The following is a 20,084-nucleotide window of genomic DNA, read 5'->3' as shown; positions in this document are numbered from 1 at the left end:
GTGATTATTTACAATAAACTTGAGATTAAAATTGAATTCTTATTCATGCTAATGTCCAATAGATGGCAGCATACACAAATGCACCTTGTACGACTGCGTTTGCTGAACGCATAGAAGAAGATGAGGGTGAAGCGAAGAAGAGGAGAAGTGTACTGTAGAAATTGAAACAACGGGTTGTGTTGATAATCGAGTCGACGGCTGTCTGTGAAATCCAAGATGCCATACCTTAGGGACCTCCTTTTAGTCTCCCGAAAACATGTTTAACATGTGTGCAAAGACACCAATGAAGGCAAGTGCCCAGCTAGGTAGCTGGGAGTGAGGATGAGCACACAGTTTACGTCAAGGTAGCGGCTAAGTTGGATGGTCCTTTTTTGTGTTGCTGATGGGCTAACTGCCAAGTTAGCTAACTTGCTAACGAAATATTCCCCATAAATACAGAAACGTTTGGAAGTGCACGGATGAGGAGTCTTGATGTTCGGGACTTTAGAACATCAGCAAGGACAAGCCAGGATGGGCGATGCGTTCCAAGAATACAGGCAAACAACATGCATTGTAACAGAGGGCCGCTGCGGAACCTGGTCCAACTGATCAAAGTATAAAGGAGTTCACTAGTAATTGTGATAGTTGGCCATCTGTTTAAAATTCACTGCACACACTGACCATTCTTTGCATTCTTCAAACCAACCATCTCGATAGTAAAGGTAAGATGACAAATGCATGGCCTGTACTATACTCAGAGCTCATCTTTGCACTTACATTGTTTCCCTGTGTACATTTTGGCTGGCATATGAATGCTATTGCAAAATGGCATGGACAATTGGAATAGAGTGTCAAGTAATATTTCGTGTGTCATTAGCGTTGTGGATCAAAAAATTAATCAAAAACTGTAGTGTGGCACATAGGAGCTCACACATAGCAGTTCATTCAGTTCACTAGTTGGCACCCGACAAATTGGTCTTTATAACGCCACCTACAGGAGTGGAGTCATCCCATGACTAAGGATTAAATTAAGCTGGAGATTTTGGGGCCCTGTTTGTTGCATGCCCTGTAAGGAAACAATGCATTTTCTTTTGGCCAATCTAGAATTATTGTTAAAATGAAAATGACCCACTGCACCCTACAGTGGTAATGCATCATAGCAGCAATTGCGTAGATGTGCAAGATGTTTTAACTTTCCTTTTTACCACTGTCTTTCTCTGAAAAAAACTTTTTGTTCATGCATGCATGCAAGCACATTTTGTCATGGGCAACCTTTGTTTTGTTTTCTGTGTGTGTGTGTGTGCGTGTGTCAGATGAACTCTGTCAAGGGTGGCACAGTTACCTGGCGTCCCCAGCCGTGGCAGGACGCGGACAGCGGGGGAGGGGAGCCCCTCTCGGACAGTGACTCAGAAGAGGAGGATTTTCCTGATGACAGCACGACGCCACTCGGGGACTACGTCACACATGGTGGGGCTGGCGTCATGCATGTCATTACCGTGCTGTGGGTTCAAAACATTGTATGCCTTGAATAAACCTTAAAAGCGGAGCTGCAATGTGCAGACTTCTACTCTCTCTATTGTCAGATACAGTACGTCATGCACCTGGCCCCAGTGAGGTGGGATGTGCATTATTTTACTCTTCTGAAGATCATGCATGGCATTACCATGCTGTGGGGTTGTCACACACAGTGAGGCTGGCAACATGCAGGTCACAGGGCCCCCAAACCCAATACTGGAGGGCCCTGGGGCAATTGAATAACCGGCCAGCGCTCTCCCCCCACTCTCCTCCTGAGCCAAAATGGTCCTGTTCCCCTGCACTGCTCCCTTGGGGCCACCAATGGCACAGCTGAGGCATACATGCAGTTTTGTTGTGTGTGCTGTGTCACAATGACAACGGTAGTTCCCCCACTCTGGCTGTGGTGTGGGAGTGGTGTTGATAAGTTCATTGGGAGTAAGTGGCAGTTCTCATATGCGAAGATCCTTAAGGCTGTTGCCTTACTGCAAAGCAGAGCCAAAGGGATCTGCCATGAGGAGGTAATCCACTTGCTGTGGCTTAACATGTCTGGGTTCATGCAAGGTACAAAACATGCACCCTGACCGCCACTATACCAAACAAAGCCATAGCATTTAGAGCTATCAGAGATGGCATCCTACTCCCTGGCCCTAGATGTGTGTTTGTTTTTGTGTTTGTGTGTGTGTGTGTGACATTTGTATGACTCTGTGTGTTTGGCACACCCTGCAGACGACACACACACACTGCGGGTGGACAGCCAAATAGACAGGGTCATTGCTATTGGACTCACTAGTTTCATGCAGTGTCTGCAACACCATGCCCCATCCCCTCCAGTGCCAGACCCCTTTCACTACACTGATATTTCTGACATTTCTGCTGTAATACGGTACGCTGCAATCAACATGATTCTGGAGCACAATGCAGAGTTTTGTGTTTTCCATAACAGCGTTTGTTCTGCATTGCAGGCCTGAAGCAGTTGCTTGATGCGCAGCAGCTGTGTGATGTCACACTCCTGGTGGAGGGGAAGAGGTTCATGTGCCACAGGTGAGGATTTTAGAGTGACATCTCACTTTTAATCTGCAAGGTCACCAAATACCTAGAATGACTGTGTGTTGCTTTAACCCAGTGGTTCTCAACGGGTTCTGTACAGTCCCCCAGGGGGGCGTTATAGAGCCTTAGGGCGGTGTTGAGAAGGATGCAGCTGAGAGTAGTAGTGCTCAGTTGCCATTGGGTTGCATTAGTCCATTTTATTTTTTTAATACCAATGGGGACGTTTCCCCATCTTAAATGGGTTAAGTAGTAACGCCAGACGTGCAGAATGAGTAATTTCTTAAAACAATAATTTCATGTGTTGAAAGGAGTTCTCTCCTGTGGATAATCTGGATTACTTCACAGAGGTGGACGAGCTGGGTTGAAAAAAGTAAACATCCTGTCATGCATTCCTTTTGCCTTTCACTAATTGTCTCATCCATCTAGCAATCAGCTGATTCAGTGAATCGACAGAAACGAATGTGTATGGGGTTGGAATTTTATTTTTTGAATCTGCCGTGTGCTCAAAAACACAATTGTGACTTTTGTTTCCAGAGTTCTCCTGGCTGCAGTGAGCCCTTACTTCAGGGCCATGTTTACAAGTCCCCTGGTGGAGTCCAGGCTGGCCGAGATACGCCTTGAGGAGGTGACGCCCTCCGTCATGGACACGGTCATCCAGTTCATCTACACGGGGGAGGCGGACCTCAGCCTGGACACGGCAGAGGACCTGTTTGTGGCGGCCAGCCGACTGCAAGTCATGCCCCTGCAGGACCTCTGCTCTAGGTAAGACAACAGACAAAACTGTGGAAAGAAAATCAATTTGGGAGCATTCTGAGTTTACATAAAAGATGGCTGTTTCGCTTTCTGATATGAGGACCAACTGCAAAATGTGGAGACGTTTGTATGTATACAGTAAATGATCAGTGTTTTATTTTGCGTTATCTTTGCCTTATTGCGCATTGATATCTGTAAACTAAACTCTTAGGCAGTAAGTAATCAAGGGAATCATGTAAGAATATATAATATGTGTCAACATTGTAGTGTTGATAATTAGGTATACCCGCCAATCATTTTTGCTTGTGTTTCATCACTTTGTTAATAGCAATTATGTCTTTTCCCAGGTTTCTGTTTGAGCACCTGCTTAGAGAACCGTTATGTTAATTGCATTTATCTATTTTCCCAGATTTCTGTTTCAGTACCTGTCTGTAGTGTGCCATTTTTTAAAAACTGATTCCCAAATTCCCCCAGGTTTCTGTTTGAGCACCTGTCAGTGGACAACTGCCTGGGCATGTACTCCTTAGCACGCTCTCACCACGACCAGCTGCTGCTGCGTGCCTCCTTGCGGCTGGTGGCCCAGCACTTCCCGCGCGTCTCCCGCCAGAAGGACTTCCTGCTGCTGGACCCAGGCACACTGGCCAGCCTGCTGGAGTCCGACCGGCTGGGCGTGGAGTCGGAGACGGAGGTGTACGACGCGGCCCGGCGCTGGGCCGAGCACCAGCCGTCGGAGCGCTACACCCACATGCCGGCCCTGCTGCGTCACCTGCGTCCGGGCCTGCTGGCGCCTGAGGAGAGCCGGCGGCTGAACCAGGAGCTGGGCAGAGGGACGCAGGCCATGGGAGGCCCGCTCAGGCCGCGAGAGGGGATGTTTGAGAAGAAGATCGTGTGCGTGGACCTGAAGCCGCGCGAGGACGACGCGTTGCGAGAGCACGACTACACGGTGGATTGTTTCGACCCGCGCACGGGCAAGTGGGAGAAGCTGGCGGCGCTGGGATCGCTGCTGTGCCCCGGCTGCACGGCCACGGGGGGCCGCCTGTTTGTGGTGGGCGGCATCCTGCGCTCGGGACAGGTGTCGGCCGACGTGCACGAGTACGACGTGATCGGGGACCGGTGGATCACACGTGCGGCCATGGCCCAGCCCCGGGCCATGCTGGGGCTGCTGGGATGCGGGAGCTCCTTGTACGCGCTGGGCGGCTGCAACCGGCAGGCCATGCTGGACACGTCCGAGACCTTCGACATGGCCACGCTCAGCTGGTCGCCGGGCCCACAGTTGCCGCTGCCGCTGCGCTCGTTCGCCTGTGCGGCGCTGCGTGGGCGCCTCTACCTGCTGGGCGGCGCCACCCTGGAGCAGAACCGGGCCGTGGTCCACGCGGGCGTGCTGATCTACCACACGGCCACCGCGATCTGGACGCGCGTGCCCCTGGACTCCGGCGCCACCTGCTTGGCTGGAGGGGTGGCTGTGCGCGGCGGCATCTGCGCCGTGGGAGGGTACATGCGCGACGCCGCCAAGTTCCTGGACGGCAACTACACGCAGCTGGAGCCGCTGGACGCCACGGGCCGCGTGCTGTTCTTCCGCGAGGGGAGGGGCTCGGGCCAGGAGCGGGACGTAACGCCTGGGCAGGACCGCGGCGGGGGCAGCGACCGGGCCCCCAGCCCTGTAGTGTTCCCGGGACTGCCACGGAGGATCGCGGCGGGGGGCGTGGCGCGGTGGAAGCGCAGGATCTACGTTCTCGGGGGCGAGAACGGCTCTCGGTTCTACGACAGCGTGTACTGTTGGAAGCCCGGCTGGCGCAGCTGGGTGCAGAGGCGGGAGAAACTGCCGGGCGACACGGGAGGGGTGAGCCAGTTCGGCTGCACCACCCTCAAGTTCCCCAAGAAACACATCCTGGCCCGGCTGAGGTCAGCACAGGACAAGAAAGCGGATCGTAAAGGGGAGGGGGAGAGGACAAGAGGGAGAAGGAGACGACGCAATCAAGACACATGAAGTCTTTCATTGCAGATGGAAACTTTTTTTTTAGAAGTTGAAACTCACTGATGGGGCTTGACTGGTGAAAAGAGTAACCAAAAAATGTATCGGTTTGGATTACTAATTTGAGATGTAGTTGCTTTTTTGGGATTTTTTTTTTAGAATTACAATGACTTCTTTTGCCTGGGTAATTGTGCTCCAGTTTCAGAGCAAAATTTATGGAATGGATTGTAAATGTTTTTTTGTTTTGTTACAAGCGCTTGAGTATTGCTTAGGGTTAAAAAAATGCTTTGTTAAAAAACACTGTGTCTTGCACATTGGCACGCTAATACAAAGACTTGCCAAGTAATTATTTCAACATTTTCATCAAAATGTATCTTAATTATTCACACTAAGTTGGCGGAAATGTGCCACAGACTTATTGAATTGGATTTTTTTTTTTTTTAATTAAGGAAAGTAAAACGAAAAGTAAAAAAACGTTGGAACAGTTTTCAAAACAAATGATTTTTAATTAGTTATGGCACTGTATGGTTTTGAGTTTTCCATTCAGATGGCATTCTAAAATCACGCCTCATGAATTAACAACAGGCTGTGCCAGCATCATTTTTTTGTCTATGTAAACATTGCTACAGTTTATTTCAAACTGGAGAAAGACCTGTGTAATAAATGCAGATTTTGCATATAAAGATGTCTTATTTTCTATTTATTTACCTGCATCCATCTTCTGGCTGTTGGCCTAGAAAAGATGCCATAGAGAGAAAGATCTAAGTTAGAGTTTCTCATCGGGGGCGGTACAGCCCCCCAGGGGGCGTTAGTGAGCCATAAGGGGGCGTTGAGAAGGATACAGCTGAGTGGGGGCGGGGCTTAGCTACAATTGGGGGCACTGACTTCTATAGTATAGGGGGGCATGAGTCTATTTCATTTTTCAATACTAAGGGGGGCATTGGCAGGCTTATGATGAGGTCAAGGGGGTGATTGTTCAAATAAGGTTGAGAACCACTGATCTAAGTGATGGGAGCGTGTTTATCAAATGCCTTTCGCTTTAACTGTGTACTGCAGGGTACAATCATATGACTGATCGAGGCCTTGATTACACATTTTAAAAACAAAGATTTTTTTCTATCTGTACATATTTTGGTACCATTTCTACAAGGTCTGATCACCACTTTAACAGAAGCCTCCGCTTAAAACTTAAAGGAGCTAAAAGGCTATGTACGGGTAAACAAGGGGCCCAAACCGATGACAGAAATACATGTATAAACTGGGTCTAAGTATTCAACTTTTCGTGTTGGTGCTTGATTGCTCAAGCATAGGCAGATTGGCCAGACAGAGTTGAATGTGAAACTTTGTGCAGAGGCACGGGCAGTATGGTCTATGAAGCCTTGTGGTTAGCTGGAAATGTACATATTAGATTCTCCATATTTTTTGTTAGTGCTAATGTTAAGTATACACAGTACACACAATGAAGGTTAATTTGGACCTGATGCCTTGTGCTCAGCCATCTTAAAATAACAGAAAAATAGATTAAAAGAAGCACATGACAACTCTTGTAAGTGCTACAAATATACACTTTACTCTTGTATTGTACAAAACTGCGTTACAAACATATGGCATCTATGTAAACAGTACAGTACATGGCCAAGACAGAAATGGAAGAGGTGCTGCTGTTAATGATTGTAAGGCCTTTGCTTTGTGCTTTGGAGAAAACCTCAAACCTCACACAGGGCAAACATACTGTAAAAACACCACCACATACACTTGCTTCTAAAATTGATATGTCTTAAGGACCTGTTTAACACTGGTACGCAATATAGTGACATTCATAGTTGTGGAAGGGTCTTGTTTTTGTTTTGGTGACCACCGTACAGGCCCGACTATGTCGGAATGCTGTGCATTGACCCTTGTAATCCCTAGACAGGAAATCCTGGAAAACAGCTGCAAGTGAATCGAATGTGCTGCCACATGGTCTCTTAGCCGCTGACACACATACATATGTAATGTGAAGTGGAAAAGGTGTTGATACCGGGTTCCTATGTCGCGTTTCTTTCCAACCCAGGTGTCCACTGAGCAGCTGAACAACATTGTCTTTGGAGTGCTCAATACCATCCGCAGATACATGTACGTAGAACATTAGATGGTGCATTGACTACTTGTACACCTTGCTATTGAAACGAATGGCTCAAATGGCCATCTTGGCCCAGTGGTAATGCTGTTTGAAAGAACATCAAGAGGCAACAAGGTGATATGCAAATTACCCTGCAGACAAAACATCTTTGCTGATTGTGAAAAACTGAGAAAAGAGGTTACAAGACAGCGTCACTTGAGGCTTGCCATGCCACAAGACTGAATGCGACATCTAGTGTCCGATATATACATGACTACCATTAGCTCAGATTAATAGCTGCTTGCATTCAACTTGTGGAATGGATTTAGACTGTCCAAAGGGGGGATTGACACCTTTTAAAGTGTGAACCGAGTCAGACTCCAGGTGGGCAGGAGCGTCCTGGTTGGTTGCAGTAGAAGCGGTCAGGTCAGTAGTGGTAGACCTTGATCTGATTACTCTCATCCAGGCCCAGCTGCACCAGCCCACTGAGGGAAGATGGGGGCCGGTAGCGTGTAAACAAAGGTCTGGTCAGTCATGTTAAGGAAAAACATTTTCGAGCTGTAAATGCATGAGTTCCGAAAATCAGAGATCCTGATTGTCACTACACAAAGTGTTGCGAGATATTTGAAGTAATCAACAGATGTGCAAAGAAGACGCCAGAATGGAGATAGATTTCTCTAATATTGTAGTTGAATTTCAATATAGGCACTGTCATGGGCAGAGTTCAAGTTCTTCCATATTCATTTTTATGACGGCCCCATTGAGGATGCAAAATTTTCTGAAACTTGTAACACCGGGATACTGCAAAGTGCAACGTTTAGAAGATTAAGACAAACCCATCCACTGAAAAGTGTTAAAGGATACAAGGCAGGATCCTTCCTGCGTGTTTCCAGCCATCTCTTATTGCCATCGATCAGGCTTTGCAACTGTTGGTTATCCATCTCTGCTGACTTTGACGACATCATACTCTGTACCTGCTCACTGGCAAAAAAAAAAAAAAAACCACAAAACAACACTCAGTCACACAGTGTTTACGTATATGACTTTGCAGTTAGAACAACTGCAGAATACTAGAATCACTGCAGATAGAATAATTCATTATACTTTTATAGTGAATTTGCACTTCAGGAGGCTGTGAAAGGAAAGCTAAGGGGGCAGCAAGCAAATCTTTCCTGTCCATAGCTTTTATCCACAAAGAAAACAAATTAAAAAGCAAATATTGGTAAACATGTAAACACGTCATGTGGGTAAAAAGGCCAAAACCAATGCGTTTTCAAAAATATCTGTGTAAACGGCTTCTTACCTGACTGCAGTATATCCTGAGATGCTGTAGTTGCCCACTGGAGGGCTGCCATTGATGTTAATGGGAAACCCTAGGACAAAAGAGTCTTACATTAGGTGTATAGTACAGCACATCTGGATATGATCTACATATTATCTGAATATTTAAATTAGCATCACAAGCCAGCGTAAACAAAAGAGATCAATCTGTAAATCAATCTTAAGACGTGGCGCCACGTTCCCACCTTAAAAAGCAAGACATAGTGTCATGCCTCAAATTATAAAACGTTTCAAAGTTATTGTGACTACTGTATAAGCAAATATTAATTGTAGCCTGTAGTCCCCCAACTGATTTCAGCTACTGCGCCTGATCCTCAATACAACATGTACAACTTTTCACTCGACAGTTGCACTGTCACAGACCTACCAGAGGAGAACTTGTTGGAGGAGGTCAGTGGGTCTGTCTCGTGTAGCCTCTGGGTCATAAGCGCGCTGCTGCTGCTGCCTCCGTGCCTGCCCAGACTGGCAGCCCCCGAGCGGGCTGAAGTCCATGGCCAGCGGGGCGTCGTGTGGAGGAGCGTGGAGGAGAGGGGCAGGTCCTGAGATAGGGACAGAGGCGGCATGGCCACAGACACGGGGTGGGGCTGGAAGAGCGGCGGGGGGCCCTGGGCGCTTGGTAGAGGGGGCGCCTTCTTCTGGGCCAGCGAGCCCAGGGCCTCCAGCACCGTATTCAACTGCCCCGAGATGTGCTGCAGGGAATCGGCCAGCTGCTGGACTTTGGCCGGGACTGTGGTGTGGACGTCTGAAACCAACGAGAGAGGGAGGCAGGAGGGTTTACTTCTGAGGTCAAGACGAGCTGGGGTAACTTCCCATCGACAAGACCCTTGGAAAGTTTTTTTTAATTGCATGTGCGTCGCAATGTCAGTCATTCTGTGCACCAACAAAAAAGCTTCGGTCGGTCATCCCAGGGTTTAGTCGATGAGAAGTAGCCCAAGTTTGTCTGGATTCTGCAGTCCTCAATGATGAGCCTCAACCATACGTACAAACTATACAAAAGCCTGAGTAACTGAGCTCTGTTGTAGCGTAGAAATACTGCAGGTGTGCTTACCTGTACCCTCATGGCCATCCACTGCACTGCTCATGTCAGAGTCAGACACCAGGAACGTCACCTTCTTGTCCACATCTTGCCTGTACGTGTCGTTGTAGGACAGCTGAAACAGCCATAAAGAAACATTACTGATCACTGAATCTGCTGTACTGAAACTACCTAACAAATTAAGCAAGCCAAATCATCACATTCAACTCCTCTATACCAGGCAATATACTCTTGTGATTTTCTTGACAATGAGAAGCAAGTGGTGCTTACCTCTTCAGCCAGTGAGCTCTCCAGGTGAGTCAGCCTCTCCGCTTTCTTCTCCAAGAGGCTCTGGCCCTTCTGCACCGTGGCCCTGAGCTGCTCAAGGTGATTTGCTTCCTATACAAAGTCAGACAGGACCAGATATGATAGTATGCTCAAACTAATATGGGGTAATTCCATGTCAATTCACACGCCTTCCCCACATGACCCTCTCCGATTTACCCGATATCTCACATGCAGGTACCTTTTGATGTCAATTGAAAGAATACCAAGTATTAGCACCCTACGTCCAAAGGTTGCAGAGATGAAGCCCTCCAAAGTTGGGGTGCCATGCCCACTTTTCAAGCCTGTGAATTGCATACAAAATTTACAAGCAGATTTTGACACCTCTGGTTTTAGTTTGAAGGAAGATACAGGCCTACAAATCACCATGGCCCCTCAATATGCTCCTGTCTACCAGATGATGTGCTTACAAATGGCATGCCTTGATTATTTTTGGCTATATTAAGCCTAAAAAACTGAATTTGTGAAACGCGTGTTGAAGAGTCTTGCCATTTTGGGGTTCCAGATCTTGGAAACTATGTATGCTTTGGGAGTTATAATTGATTTTCCATCATATTTGGAAACTGTACAGTGTATTCCAAAAAAATATAGGGTGCTCAGACTTTGAAAGATTAAGTAGAAGGGACTCAAAAACGGCTTTGGGACAAAATTACCTTACGGTACCCTCTACTTCAGGCCTCAAATTAACCATGTGGGCACTTGATGACTGGAACGCCCTTTTAACCCCATGTACAGTAGCACTGTATCAAACATTCAAGCTTGGAAAAACTTTGTTTTTCAAAGTTCTTCATATTAATCTTGGCCTTCAAAGTATATGTTTTTGTCTATGTCTTATCACATTGTCTGTTTTGTCTGCTGCCATCTGCTGGTCAAAAAATGCAACAACAGTGTAATGTAAGAAAACAAAACGGGCTGGAAAATCTTGCCCATCATTTACCAATAAAGTAGCCTAGAAATCTTGACGCCCCTAGGGGTTAAGCTCGCTAGGCTACCAATAAAGCACTTTAATTCTACAGTTTATTGCTATATATTAATTATGATTTTAACGAGCATTATGCAGAATGCTCAATCATGATTACATTTCCACCAGGACACCCCCACCCCTATGTCTGGTAGAAATGTAGTGCAGGGTGAGGCCACCTTGGGACTGGCATCATGATTAAGCATTAAGCAGTCACACTTAGGAAATTATTTAAACTATACATATTCATCATGCTTGTTAAATCATAATTAGTATATAGCAACATACTGTATAATAATTGCAGTGCTTTATTGGTAAATTATGGGCAAGATTTACCATCCCCTTTTGTTTTCTTACATTACGCTGTTGTTACTTTTTTTGACCAGCAGATGGCAGCAGACAAAAGACACTGTGATAAGATATAGAGAAAAACATATACTTTGAAGGCCAAGATTAATATGAAGGACTTTGAAAAACAAAGTTTTTCCAAGCTTGAATGTTTGATACAGTGCTACTCTACATGGGGTAAAAAGGGCGTTCCAGTCATCAAGTGCCCACATGGTTCATTTGAGGCCTGAAGTAGAGGGTACCGTAAGGTAATTTTGTCCCAAATCCGTTTTTGAGTCCCTCCTATTTTATCTTTTAAAGTCTGAGCGCCCTACATTTTTTGGAATACACTCTACAGTTCCCAAATATGATGGAAAATCAATTATAACTCCCAAAACATACATAGTTTCCAAGATCTGAACCCCAAAATGGCAAGACTCTTCAACACACGTTTCACAAATTCAGTTTTTAAGGCTTAATATAGCCAAAAATACTAAAGGCATGCCATTTGTAAGTACATCATCTGGTAGACGGGGTCATATTGAGGGGGCATGGTGATTTTTAGGCCTGTATCTTCCTTCAAACTAAAACCAGAGGTGTTCAAATCTGCTTGTAAATTTTGTATGCAATTCACAGGCTTGAAAAGTGGCCATGGTACCCCAACTTTGGAGGGCTTTATCTCCGCAACCGTTGGACGTAGGGTGCTAATACTTGATATTCTTTCGATTGACATCAAAAGGTACCTGTATGTGAGATATCGGGTAAATCGGAGAGGGTCATGTGGGGAGATTCTAGGGAATCATGTGAATTAACATGGAATGACCCTATGTGTAGAGTGCTCAGAACTAAGCAAGGGCTCTGAGGCTGAGGCTGCTCGTCCAAATCTAACTTGAGGCTACAAGTCCCTTTACTGTTATAGCATGACTGCTGCAATTACAGCTTAACTCGTAACTGTGCATTTATGTCTGGTCAGAGCCTACCATCTATCCACCCATCAATTCATCCATCCATCCATGATGTCAGGTAAGACCCTACCATCCATCCCACCTTCCATTTACCAGTCGACACCAGGAAGCATCTCAACCTGCTGGAGTGTTTGGAGCAGTTCCTAACTCTTAACCCGGCTTTAGAGGCTGCCATCCACCTACCATCCATCCACCTATACATTCATCTATCTATCCATCTATCCATGAATCTTAGATGTCAGATAGGACCCTCACATCCATCCAAAGGGCTTTTGTGTTATCCCTGACTATTTCTTAAATGTAGAGTATGATTCAGTTTCCTGTCCCATGTCAAGAACGGTCAAATAAATTCATTCAGTCATCCATCCAACCAATCTATCCAGTCGCGTATTACATCATTTAGCATCAGCATCATGTAGTTTCAGGATGATGTAGTATGCTGTACCTGCTGTAGGCTCTTGAGTAGCTCCTGGCTGGCGGCCTCCTTGGCGGGGTTGTGGAGGCAGCTGGAGCGGGCTGCCAGCAGCATGGCCTGCCTCTCACTCAGGCTCCCACTCTGCTGCTCCAGGTAGCTACGAGCCCTCTGCAGCGACATGCCCTCCGACGAGATGTAGCACCGCAGACTAAGGGTAGAAAGAGGGGGAAAGAGAGCGAGAGCGAGAGATAGAGAGAGAGAGAGAGAGGGAGGGAGAGAGAGAGACAGATTGAAACGGATGATTAGCATCATCAAGTGCAGCACCATGCTACATTATTGTGCCAAACGTTGACCAGTTCACGCTGCTGTTTAAAACAGCCCATTAAGCCATTAATTAAAACATTAAGACCCATGCTATGCTGGGGTGCTCTTCTTCACAGTGTTGCTGCTAACTGGGTTACTGCTAACTAAGTGGCTGCTAACTAAGTTAGCAACTTACTTGGTTGCAATGCAATTTCCTATAGGCAACCTATTCAGTCGCTAACCGGTAAGCAACAATGCTTTCGAGAAACGGGGCCCTGATTAGTGCTTAATCTGACCATGTACATGACACGTTTTATCCAGAGCGGCGCTTACAGATATAACAGGGCATTGGTTACAGTCCCTGGAAGAATGTGGCGTTAGCTGCCTTGCTCAAGGGCACTCAAGCCATGGAAGGAGGAAGGGATTGCTGAGGGTGGGAAGTGAACCTGCAACCCTGTGATCTACAGTCCAACTCCCTAACCACCATTATACCAAAACACAAGCAGTTTCTGCTGGCGAGGCCTACTCACCCTTCCACACTCTCGCTGCTTTTGGCGAGTGGGGGCACGGCGGCCGCAGCCGGGGGCTCCAGGTCCTCCACCTGTAGAGAGGGCTCATCGCTGGGGCCTGCCGAAGACTCTCGCCGCTTCCTCCTCGTTTCCTTCCCTTCCTCAGAGTCTGCCCTCGCTTGCCGTCTGCCGTCTTGTCGCTTGGCCCTCTTCTCTGAATGCTCCAGGTCACTGAGAACACAAGTGAGAGGCACAGTCAGGTTATATCCAAAAAGCAGGCATGACGTTTCGGACACTCAAATATGTATAGCCTGTTTGTGCAGATGGGGTCGCCAACAGGCCCATTCACTATTTGCTGAAAATACTCAGCAACACCATAACAACATTGCTATGACATTACAGAGTAACAGGCATTACAATTTTGATGACAGTAAGATTATAACATGTGCTATTAACCAATATGCACAGAGCCTAAGGTTTCGGACGCTCACAATTCAGACATCTTGAACTGCTTCTGGCAGGATTTGAACCTGCAACTTACTGACCAACGTTAACATAGTCAGTGAAGAATACAATTACTGTGTGATTACCAGCTGGTTGTAAATTGCCTTCTGGGGACATCAAAGCCACAATGTGTCCATATCAATATCTCATGCCTTGCATGTTGACAATGTCTCAATACACAAAAAGGTGAGAGGAGGACGAGGATGGGGGAGAGAGGAAAGATACTGGAACAGGGAGGCTGCAGAGAATGTCACGCTTAATTCCCCCATCCTCCTAGCCAGGCTGCGCCCTCCTAGTGACGCAACACCTTCGGCAGCGTTGAATCGCGATTGCAAGTCTATGATAATCAGGCAACCATCCCCCCTCAATTCCTTCCGTATTCTCCACGGGAGGTGGGCCAGAATGGAGGAAGGAAGGAATAAGAATGTGAGGACTAGAGATGCACCGGATCCTGATTTTTAGGATCCTGCAGGATACCGGATCCACTGTTTAAGATCCTGACGGATCCAGAACCGGATACCGGATCCTACAAAAGGGTTGAAACATATAGTCTACTCGCACACGTGGGCCCTTTTTATTACGTTGGCTCAAACTATTTTTTAGACTCATTGGCTTATTGCCACACTGCCTGCAACGGCCGCTTCCAAAGGGCTTTCACTCCATGCAGTGATTGGGGTTGTGAAAGACTGACTGAAAACCCTAGGCTAGAGATGCACCAGATCCTGATTTTTAGGTAACATGCCGGATACCGAATCAACTGCTTAAGATCCTGCTGGACCCGGATCCTGTGAAAAACCCTACTATCCTGCCGGATCCGGAACCGAATGCACAACAGTGGATCCGGTGCATCTCTAGTGAGGACAGATGGAGGATCACAGGTAACACTCCACCTGATGCTGGCGTATGTACGCATGACATGACAGTGTCATAACAGTGTAATGACACAGTGATGGACAAGTCATAAACATTAGCACTATGTCAATGTCATCAACATTTTATGGTCATGAAAAGTTGAAATTGATCGGGCTGTCTTTACCATAACCAAATGTAACTTAATGACAGCAGTCATCAAATATTTATGACATTGACATAATGTTTATGACACGTCCAAGTCATATCATACATACTGTATGAGGCCGGCGTCAAGTAAAGTGTTACCGGATTGTGGATTGAAGTGAACGTTCAAGAAGCAGGTGAAGACTTTGATTAAAAGCGTCTGCCAAATGTAATGTAATGTAATTTAATGTAATGCAATGCAATGCAATGCAATGCAATGCAATGCAATGCAATACAATGCAAATGTAAAATGTAATGTAAAGTGCACCCAATGAGCATCTCTTGACTGTGGGGAGGTGAGCTGACCTGACGCGTTGGCTGAGCTGGTCGCAGTGCTCCTGCAGCAGCTCCAGCCTCTTCTCCAGGCGCTCCCTCTCGGCCCTCATGGCGCGGTTCTCCTCCTTCAGACGCTCCTTCTCCTCCCGCTGCTGCTGCGCCTCCTCCAGGGCCCGCTCGCGCTCCAGCTTTGCACGCTCCAGCTCCTCATGCAGCACCTCCATCTGGGGAGTGAAATGCGGGCAGGAGGAGGCGCAGGGGAAACTTTACACATGCAGTGATGGGCATAATACACTACAGTACACCAGGGATGGAAATAAGCACCCGTCCACCTGCCAATGACGGTTACATTTGGCCTTTGCTGGGTGAAATATGTTGTGAAGATTGGGATCTTCACTGTTTTAAAACACCCATTTTATCAGCTTGCTTTGCTACATGTTTTAAATGTTGTTTATTTTGAACTTATAGCAGTGTTTTATGTCTCATCCCATTGTATTTTTTGTTTCTATGTACTTTTTACCTGCTTGTAACTGTGAATTGAATAATTAGACTTGGTGAGTAGGTAATTGGTTGCAAGAGCTGAGTTGATTGATTGTTTGAGACTGATTGTCACACCCCTCACCTGCCTTTTAAAGCTCCTCCCTTTCAGTTGCAAGAGGAGAGACTGTTAGCAAGCAGGAATGTTGTGGTTTTAGCTTTGAAGATCAAATTAAAGATCCTAAATACAAGCCTGCTTTACCCTCTGATTTTAAAATGCACAACCGAGAGGGAACATCTTTCTCACATATGTCAAACCACCTGTCACCCACCTGTGACGGGTTAAATTTTTCTACAGGCGCCCGGGTTAATGCTGAATTGTGCATAGCATCCAACATCAAAGGTTTAAGCAAATTGGTAATGAAAAGAGTTGCTGGCATTACATTAACTGAATTAATGAACTCTGAAACAAAAGTATTGATCAAAAAATGATCTTACTTGGCATTACCATGTTTGGAACAGTTGAATATGAACTGGTAAAAATGGTGACTGGTAAAAATTGTGAGTGACTGGTGGATTTTAGAATCTATCTCCCACAGTGACTGGAGGGTAAAATGTTTAAGTTCCACCCCTGCACTACACACATTTCACAGGCATGCAAGGGAACTAATGCACATTAGCACTGACAGGCACACACAGATACAGAAATAGAGGAAAACACATACAGGTGAAGGGGAAATAGTCTAAATACAGTATGCAGTTGTGGTGGCATACCCACTATGTATACAGACAGATAGACACACGTGAATGCACACAGACACAGATGGACACGTGTAGACCCTTCAGCTCTGGAAGTGAGTGAAGGGCAGGGGTCAAGTTTAAACGTTCAGTGGTGGTAAGATATACAGTGCAGTACATGCATACTATACAGCAAAGAAACAAATGCACATACATTACACACAGAGAGACAGGCAGACACACATGCACACACAAAGACGCACACACAAAGACACACACACATACAGTATGCACATACACACATACAGACATATACTCCATGTGAGAGCGTGGTTGCAAAGGGCAGGGGGAAAAGTGGTGCTGGGATATACTGTATATTATGTGCATTAGGCATACATGTATAGGAACATAAAGAACACATATATACGGAGACACATATCCTAATAAGCTGGATAGTGGCATACACATGCTACAGAGAGAAACACACACACATGACATGACAAGACAGGCAGGCAGACAAACAAAAAACGACTGAGAGACAGAAACAGACAGATAGACTAGGCACAGAGCTATGCAAACTCTGTTTTCTCTCCTTACCTTGCTCTCCTCAAGTCCAAGCTGATGTCTTCTCTTTTGGATTTCTGATGTCTATAAAGTACATTTATGATTGATTTTAATGGCAGGGACATCTCTTAAACACCTTACATACAGTATATCTATTGAATAGATCCGTACCTGGTTAAATAGGATGGCTTCCTGAGTCTTGAGGTCTTTGGCTCGAATATCCAGCTGCAGTTCTAGTTCCTTCACCTCGTCTTCCTAAAGAAGCAGGCACAAGAGTTATGGCGCTGCTGATGCTATTTCACCCGATTTTGGGGGTTTGCTACCTAATATACTGTATGGGACAATATAAGAGATTATCCAATCACTTAGAGCAGTGTTTCCCAACCAGGGGTACGTGTACCACTAGGGGTACGCGAGCACACTGCAGGGGGTAATTGGAAAAACATAATTAAAATGCATGGAGCATAGTCACACTGCAATAGAAAAAGTGATTTAAAACATGAGTTAGGGGGTACTCATGGCACAACGAAAAGGCTTAGGGGGTACATGACACAAAAAAGGTTGGGAAACACCGACTTAGAGCAGCAGCTCTTCACTTCTCCTATTATGCTGCACTATACTCTAGTAAACAGTGTAGTGTACCTTGTGTGCGTAGGCCTGTCGTGTCCTGGTGAGCTGCTTGTCTTGCTGGGCCTTGAGCTGCTCCAGCTGCAGGGTGTGTGAGGAGAGCAGCCTCTCCCGCTCCTCCTGCAGACTACACCGCAGATGCTCCCTCTGGAGGCTCTCCTATAAGGACACATACACACACAGATGTGGACAGGACATACGTGCACACGCACACACACAGATGTGGACACACACATACACACAGGTGTGGACGCAGTCAGGCACAGACACAGTGTCATCCATCAGCCCTGCATATTTGTTTTGCAATTGCATCATTCTGACAATGTTTCAGTCAGCACTTTTTCATTGCAATGCTTTTGAAAGCAGTAATCAGTGATAGTTCATATTGGAAACAACTGCATTCTTATTGCACAATAAATGCAGAACAGTAAATGATAGTTAAAAGAACATTTTAAGAACAGTAGCAATGTTCCAGCTGGGTTTTGGGCAGACTAGCTGACTCTGGTAGTGCCAGCTGCCCCACATCTTTCTGCACCCAGCCAGCCACACAGGCCCATCCTCTGCTTCTGCATCAGCATTTTGCCTGGCTTCAGTCTCGGCCGGTCAGCATTACGCAGCCAGTGTGGTACTGTAGCCAGTCTCTCATCCAAATCCAGCCCTCTTTTTTTGGCCAGTTTGATCAGCTGTTTTTTTTCTGCTGTTCTTTTGCTAAGTCTATTTTTTGCAATCTTACGGCCTGTGGTGAGGGATAGTGTCTTGTTACTGCCTTCTGCAGTGCCTGACTTGACACCAGAGGCTGCACATGGTCACAATATCACAGCAACTTGAACATGGTACATGTATGTGTATATCAACTGATGTATGCACATACTACCTACACTGTATATACTGTATATGTATATGCTCCTGTCATTACTTGTTATCTGGGTCTAGACATAAGTGCATCGTGAATCAGTTGACATAGTAAGATTGCTCAAATAGTGATATGTGTTTTTTGAGGACTGTTACAAGGTATTCGTACAATGATACTGCCGTCATACTCTTTGTGCAGATGGGCCTGCCATACTTTGCTGGAAAGACTCACAGACAGCTACATTGTTATATATTGCTATAAATACATTGTTATGACATTACCAAGTGCCTTGAGTAATAAATTAAGACTTCTCATTACAATTTGGAGGGAAAAAAGTGTCGCTTGAAAAGTGGAGTTTTGACTTGTCTCACATCCAGTTGGTTGCAGATGTCAGTGAATAAGTTCTTCTGACCAGTTTTACTGGTCGAATTGAGTTTTCAATGTTACAGGAAAAGCTATAGGAGTTTAACTTACCGCTGCTAAGGACTGTATGCTATGTTTAAGGAGAACTTCGAACATAAATTCCAAGTGAGCGTCGCGCCTTTGAGCTTATAGCCGGGAGGGTGCGTCAAGTTCCACAAAGTAATCCAATAGTCCAGCAAAAGGGAACTCGCACACCACTAATGCCAATGCAAAATTAAAGAATTTTAATGCATGAATGCATGAAGTGCTACCCAATGTCGAACAAAATGTTTTCATGTCTTCAGACCATTTTTTGGCAATGATGATGGTCTGAAGGAACACAAAAGTTTAGCACTCGGTAGCACTCTCTTTATTTTCTCCATGTATGAAAATGCATCAGCATCAGCAGTGTGCGAGTTCCTTTTAGTTGGACTACTTAGAACTTCTGCCATTTTCAGCATGCCAGTTGTACTGCTCATGCTATCCTTGGCACACCCTTGCTACATGGCCATTCTAATGAGGGCATGGGTTTGTTCAAATTTTTTTTTATTTTTAACAAGCATTTCAAGATACATTTATTTCAAATACCAAAAGTTATTGCTATGCTGTAAAGGTGTCTGCTGATGTTCAATAACCGAGTTGCTAACAGAAGGGCACTCGTCTGGTTCACGGCTGACCCGAGTTCGACTCCGGTCCAGGTCCTTTGCCGACCCTTCCCAGTCTCTCTCTCCCCACTCACTGCCTGTCATTGCTTCATTGCCCTATCGAAATAATGGCAAAAAAGCCCAAAAATATATTAAAAATATAATAATAATAACTTTTTGGGATGATAGAATGCCCTCATTAGAATGGTCATGGTCTCGAGTTGGGCTGAAAAAATCAATGCAGCACCGTTGAGTAGTGACAAATCCAGGGAAGCATGAGCAATACAACTGCACGTTGGGATTGGCAGGAATTCTCCTTAGAGGCTGGCATGCTGCATGTCTGAGATTCAGGAACTCATACACCACAAAGAATCACACGCAGCAAGAGGTGGATC

At 45.8% G+C, this 20,084-nt stretch overlaps 2 protein-coding genes across 2 annotated transcripts; one reads left to right on the top strand and one right to left on the bottom strand.

Annotated features, from left to right (window-relative positions):
- The first annotated feature begins 136 nt into the window (after positions 1-136).
- si:dkey-260j18.2 (uncharacterized protein LOC325231 homolog) lies at positions 137-5,949 on the top strand. The gene is made up of 6 exons (XM_063204877.1): positions 137-344; positions 439-701; positions 1,293-1,446; positions 2,457-2,535; positions 3,076-3,303; positions 3,769-5,949. The coding sequence occupies exons 3-6, from the start codon at positions 1,293-1,295 to the stop codon at positions 5,279-5,281; spliced, it is 1,974 nt and encodes a 657-aa protein (XP_063060947.1). The 5' UTR covers positions 137-344; positions 439-701; the 3' UTR covers positions 5,282-5,949.
- Positions 5,950-6,810: 861 nt separating this feature from the next.
- LOC134454093 (centrosomal protein of 164 kDa-like) lies at positions 6,811-20,016 on the bottom strand. Its single transcript, XM_063204876.1, has 12 exons — positions 17,806-20,016; positions 17,335-17,418; positions 17,197-17,247; positions 15,415-15,608; positions 13,570-13,779; positions 12,767-12,944; positions 10,015-10,122; positions 9,757-9,859; positions 9,076-9,450; positions 8,671-8,740; positions 8,232-8,348; positions 6,811-7,891 (listed from the first exon to the last, which is right to left on the bottom strand). Exons 4-12 carry the CDS (start codon positions 15,606-15,608, stop codon positions 7,795-7,797), a joined length of 1,452 nt encoding a protein of 483 aa, XP_063060946.1. The 5' UTR covers positions 17,197-17,247; positions 17,335-17,418; positions 17,806-20,016; the 3' UTR covers positions 6,811-7,794.
- Between the last annotated feature and the right edge of the window lie 68 nt (positions 20,017-20,084).

The sequence above is a fragment of the Engraulis encrasicolus genome, chromosome 8 (assembly GCF_034702125.1).
Source record: "Engraulis encrasicolus isolate BLACKSEA-1 chromosome 8, IST_EnEncr_1.0, whole genome shotgun sequence".
NCBI classification, from domain to species: domain Eukaryota; kingdom Metazoa; phylum Chordata; class Actinopteri; order Clupeiformes; family Engraulidae; genus Engraulis; species Engraulis encrasicolus.
This window is presented reverse-complemented; position numbering and strand designations above follow the sequence as displayed.

Excerpts from the sequence above, each read along its gene's own strand:
- si:dkey-260j18.2 (XM_063204877.1), top strand. The coding sequence starts at position 1,293 with ATGAACTCTGTCAAGGGTGGCACAGTTACCTGGCGTCCCCAGCCGTGG. Across the intron at positions 1,447-2,456 it reads CGGGGACTACGTCACACATG|GCCTGAAGCAGTTGCTTGAT; the intron begins GTGGGGCTGGCG and ends TCTGCATTGCAG. Across the intron at positions 3,304-3,768 it reads CTGCAGGACCTCTGCTCTAG|GTTTCTGTTTGAGCACCTGT; the intron begins GTAAGACAACAG and ends AAATTCCCCCAG.
- LOC134454093 (XM_063204876.1), bottom strand. The coding sequence starts at position 15,608 with ATGGAGGTGCTGCATGAGGAGCTGGAGCGTGCAAAGCTGGAGCGCGAG. Across the intron at positions 10,123-12,766 it reads TACTCAAGAGCCTACAGCAG|GAAGCAAATCACCTTGAGCA; the intron begins GTACAGCATACT and ends GACTTTGTATAG. Across the intron at positions 7,892-8,231 it reads CGCAGGAAGGATCCTGCCTT|ACCTTTGTTTACACGCTACC; the intron begins GTATCCTTTAAC and ends ATGACTGACCAG.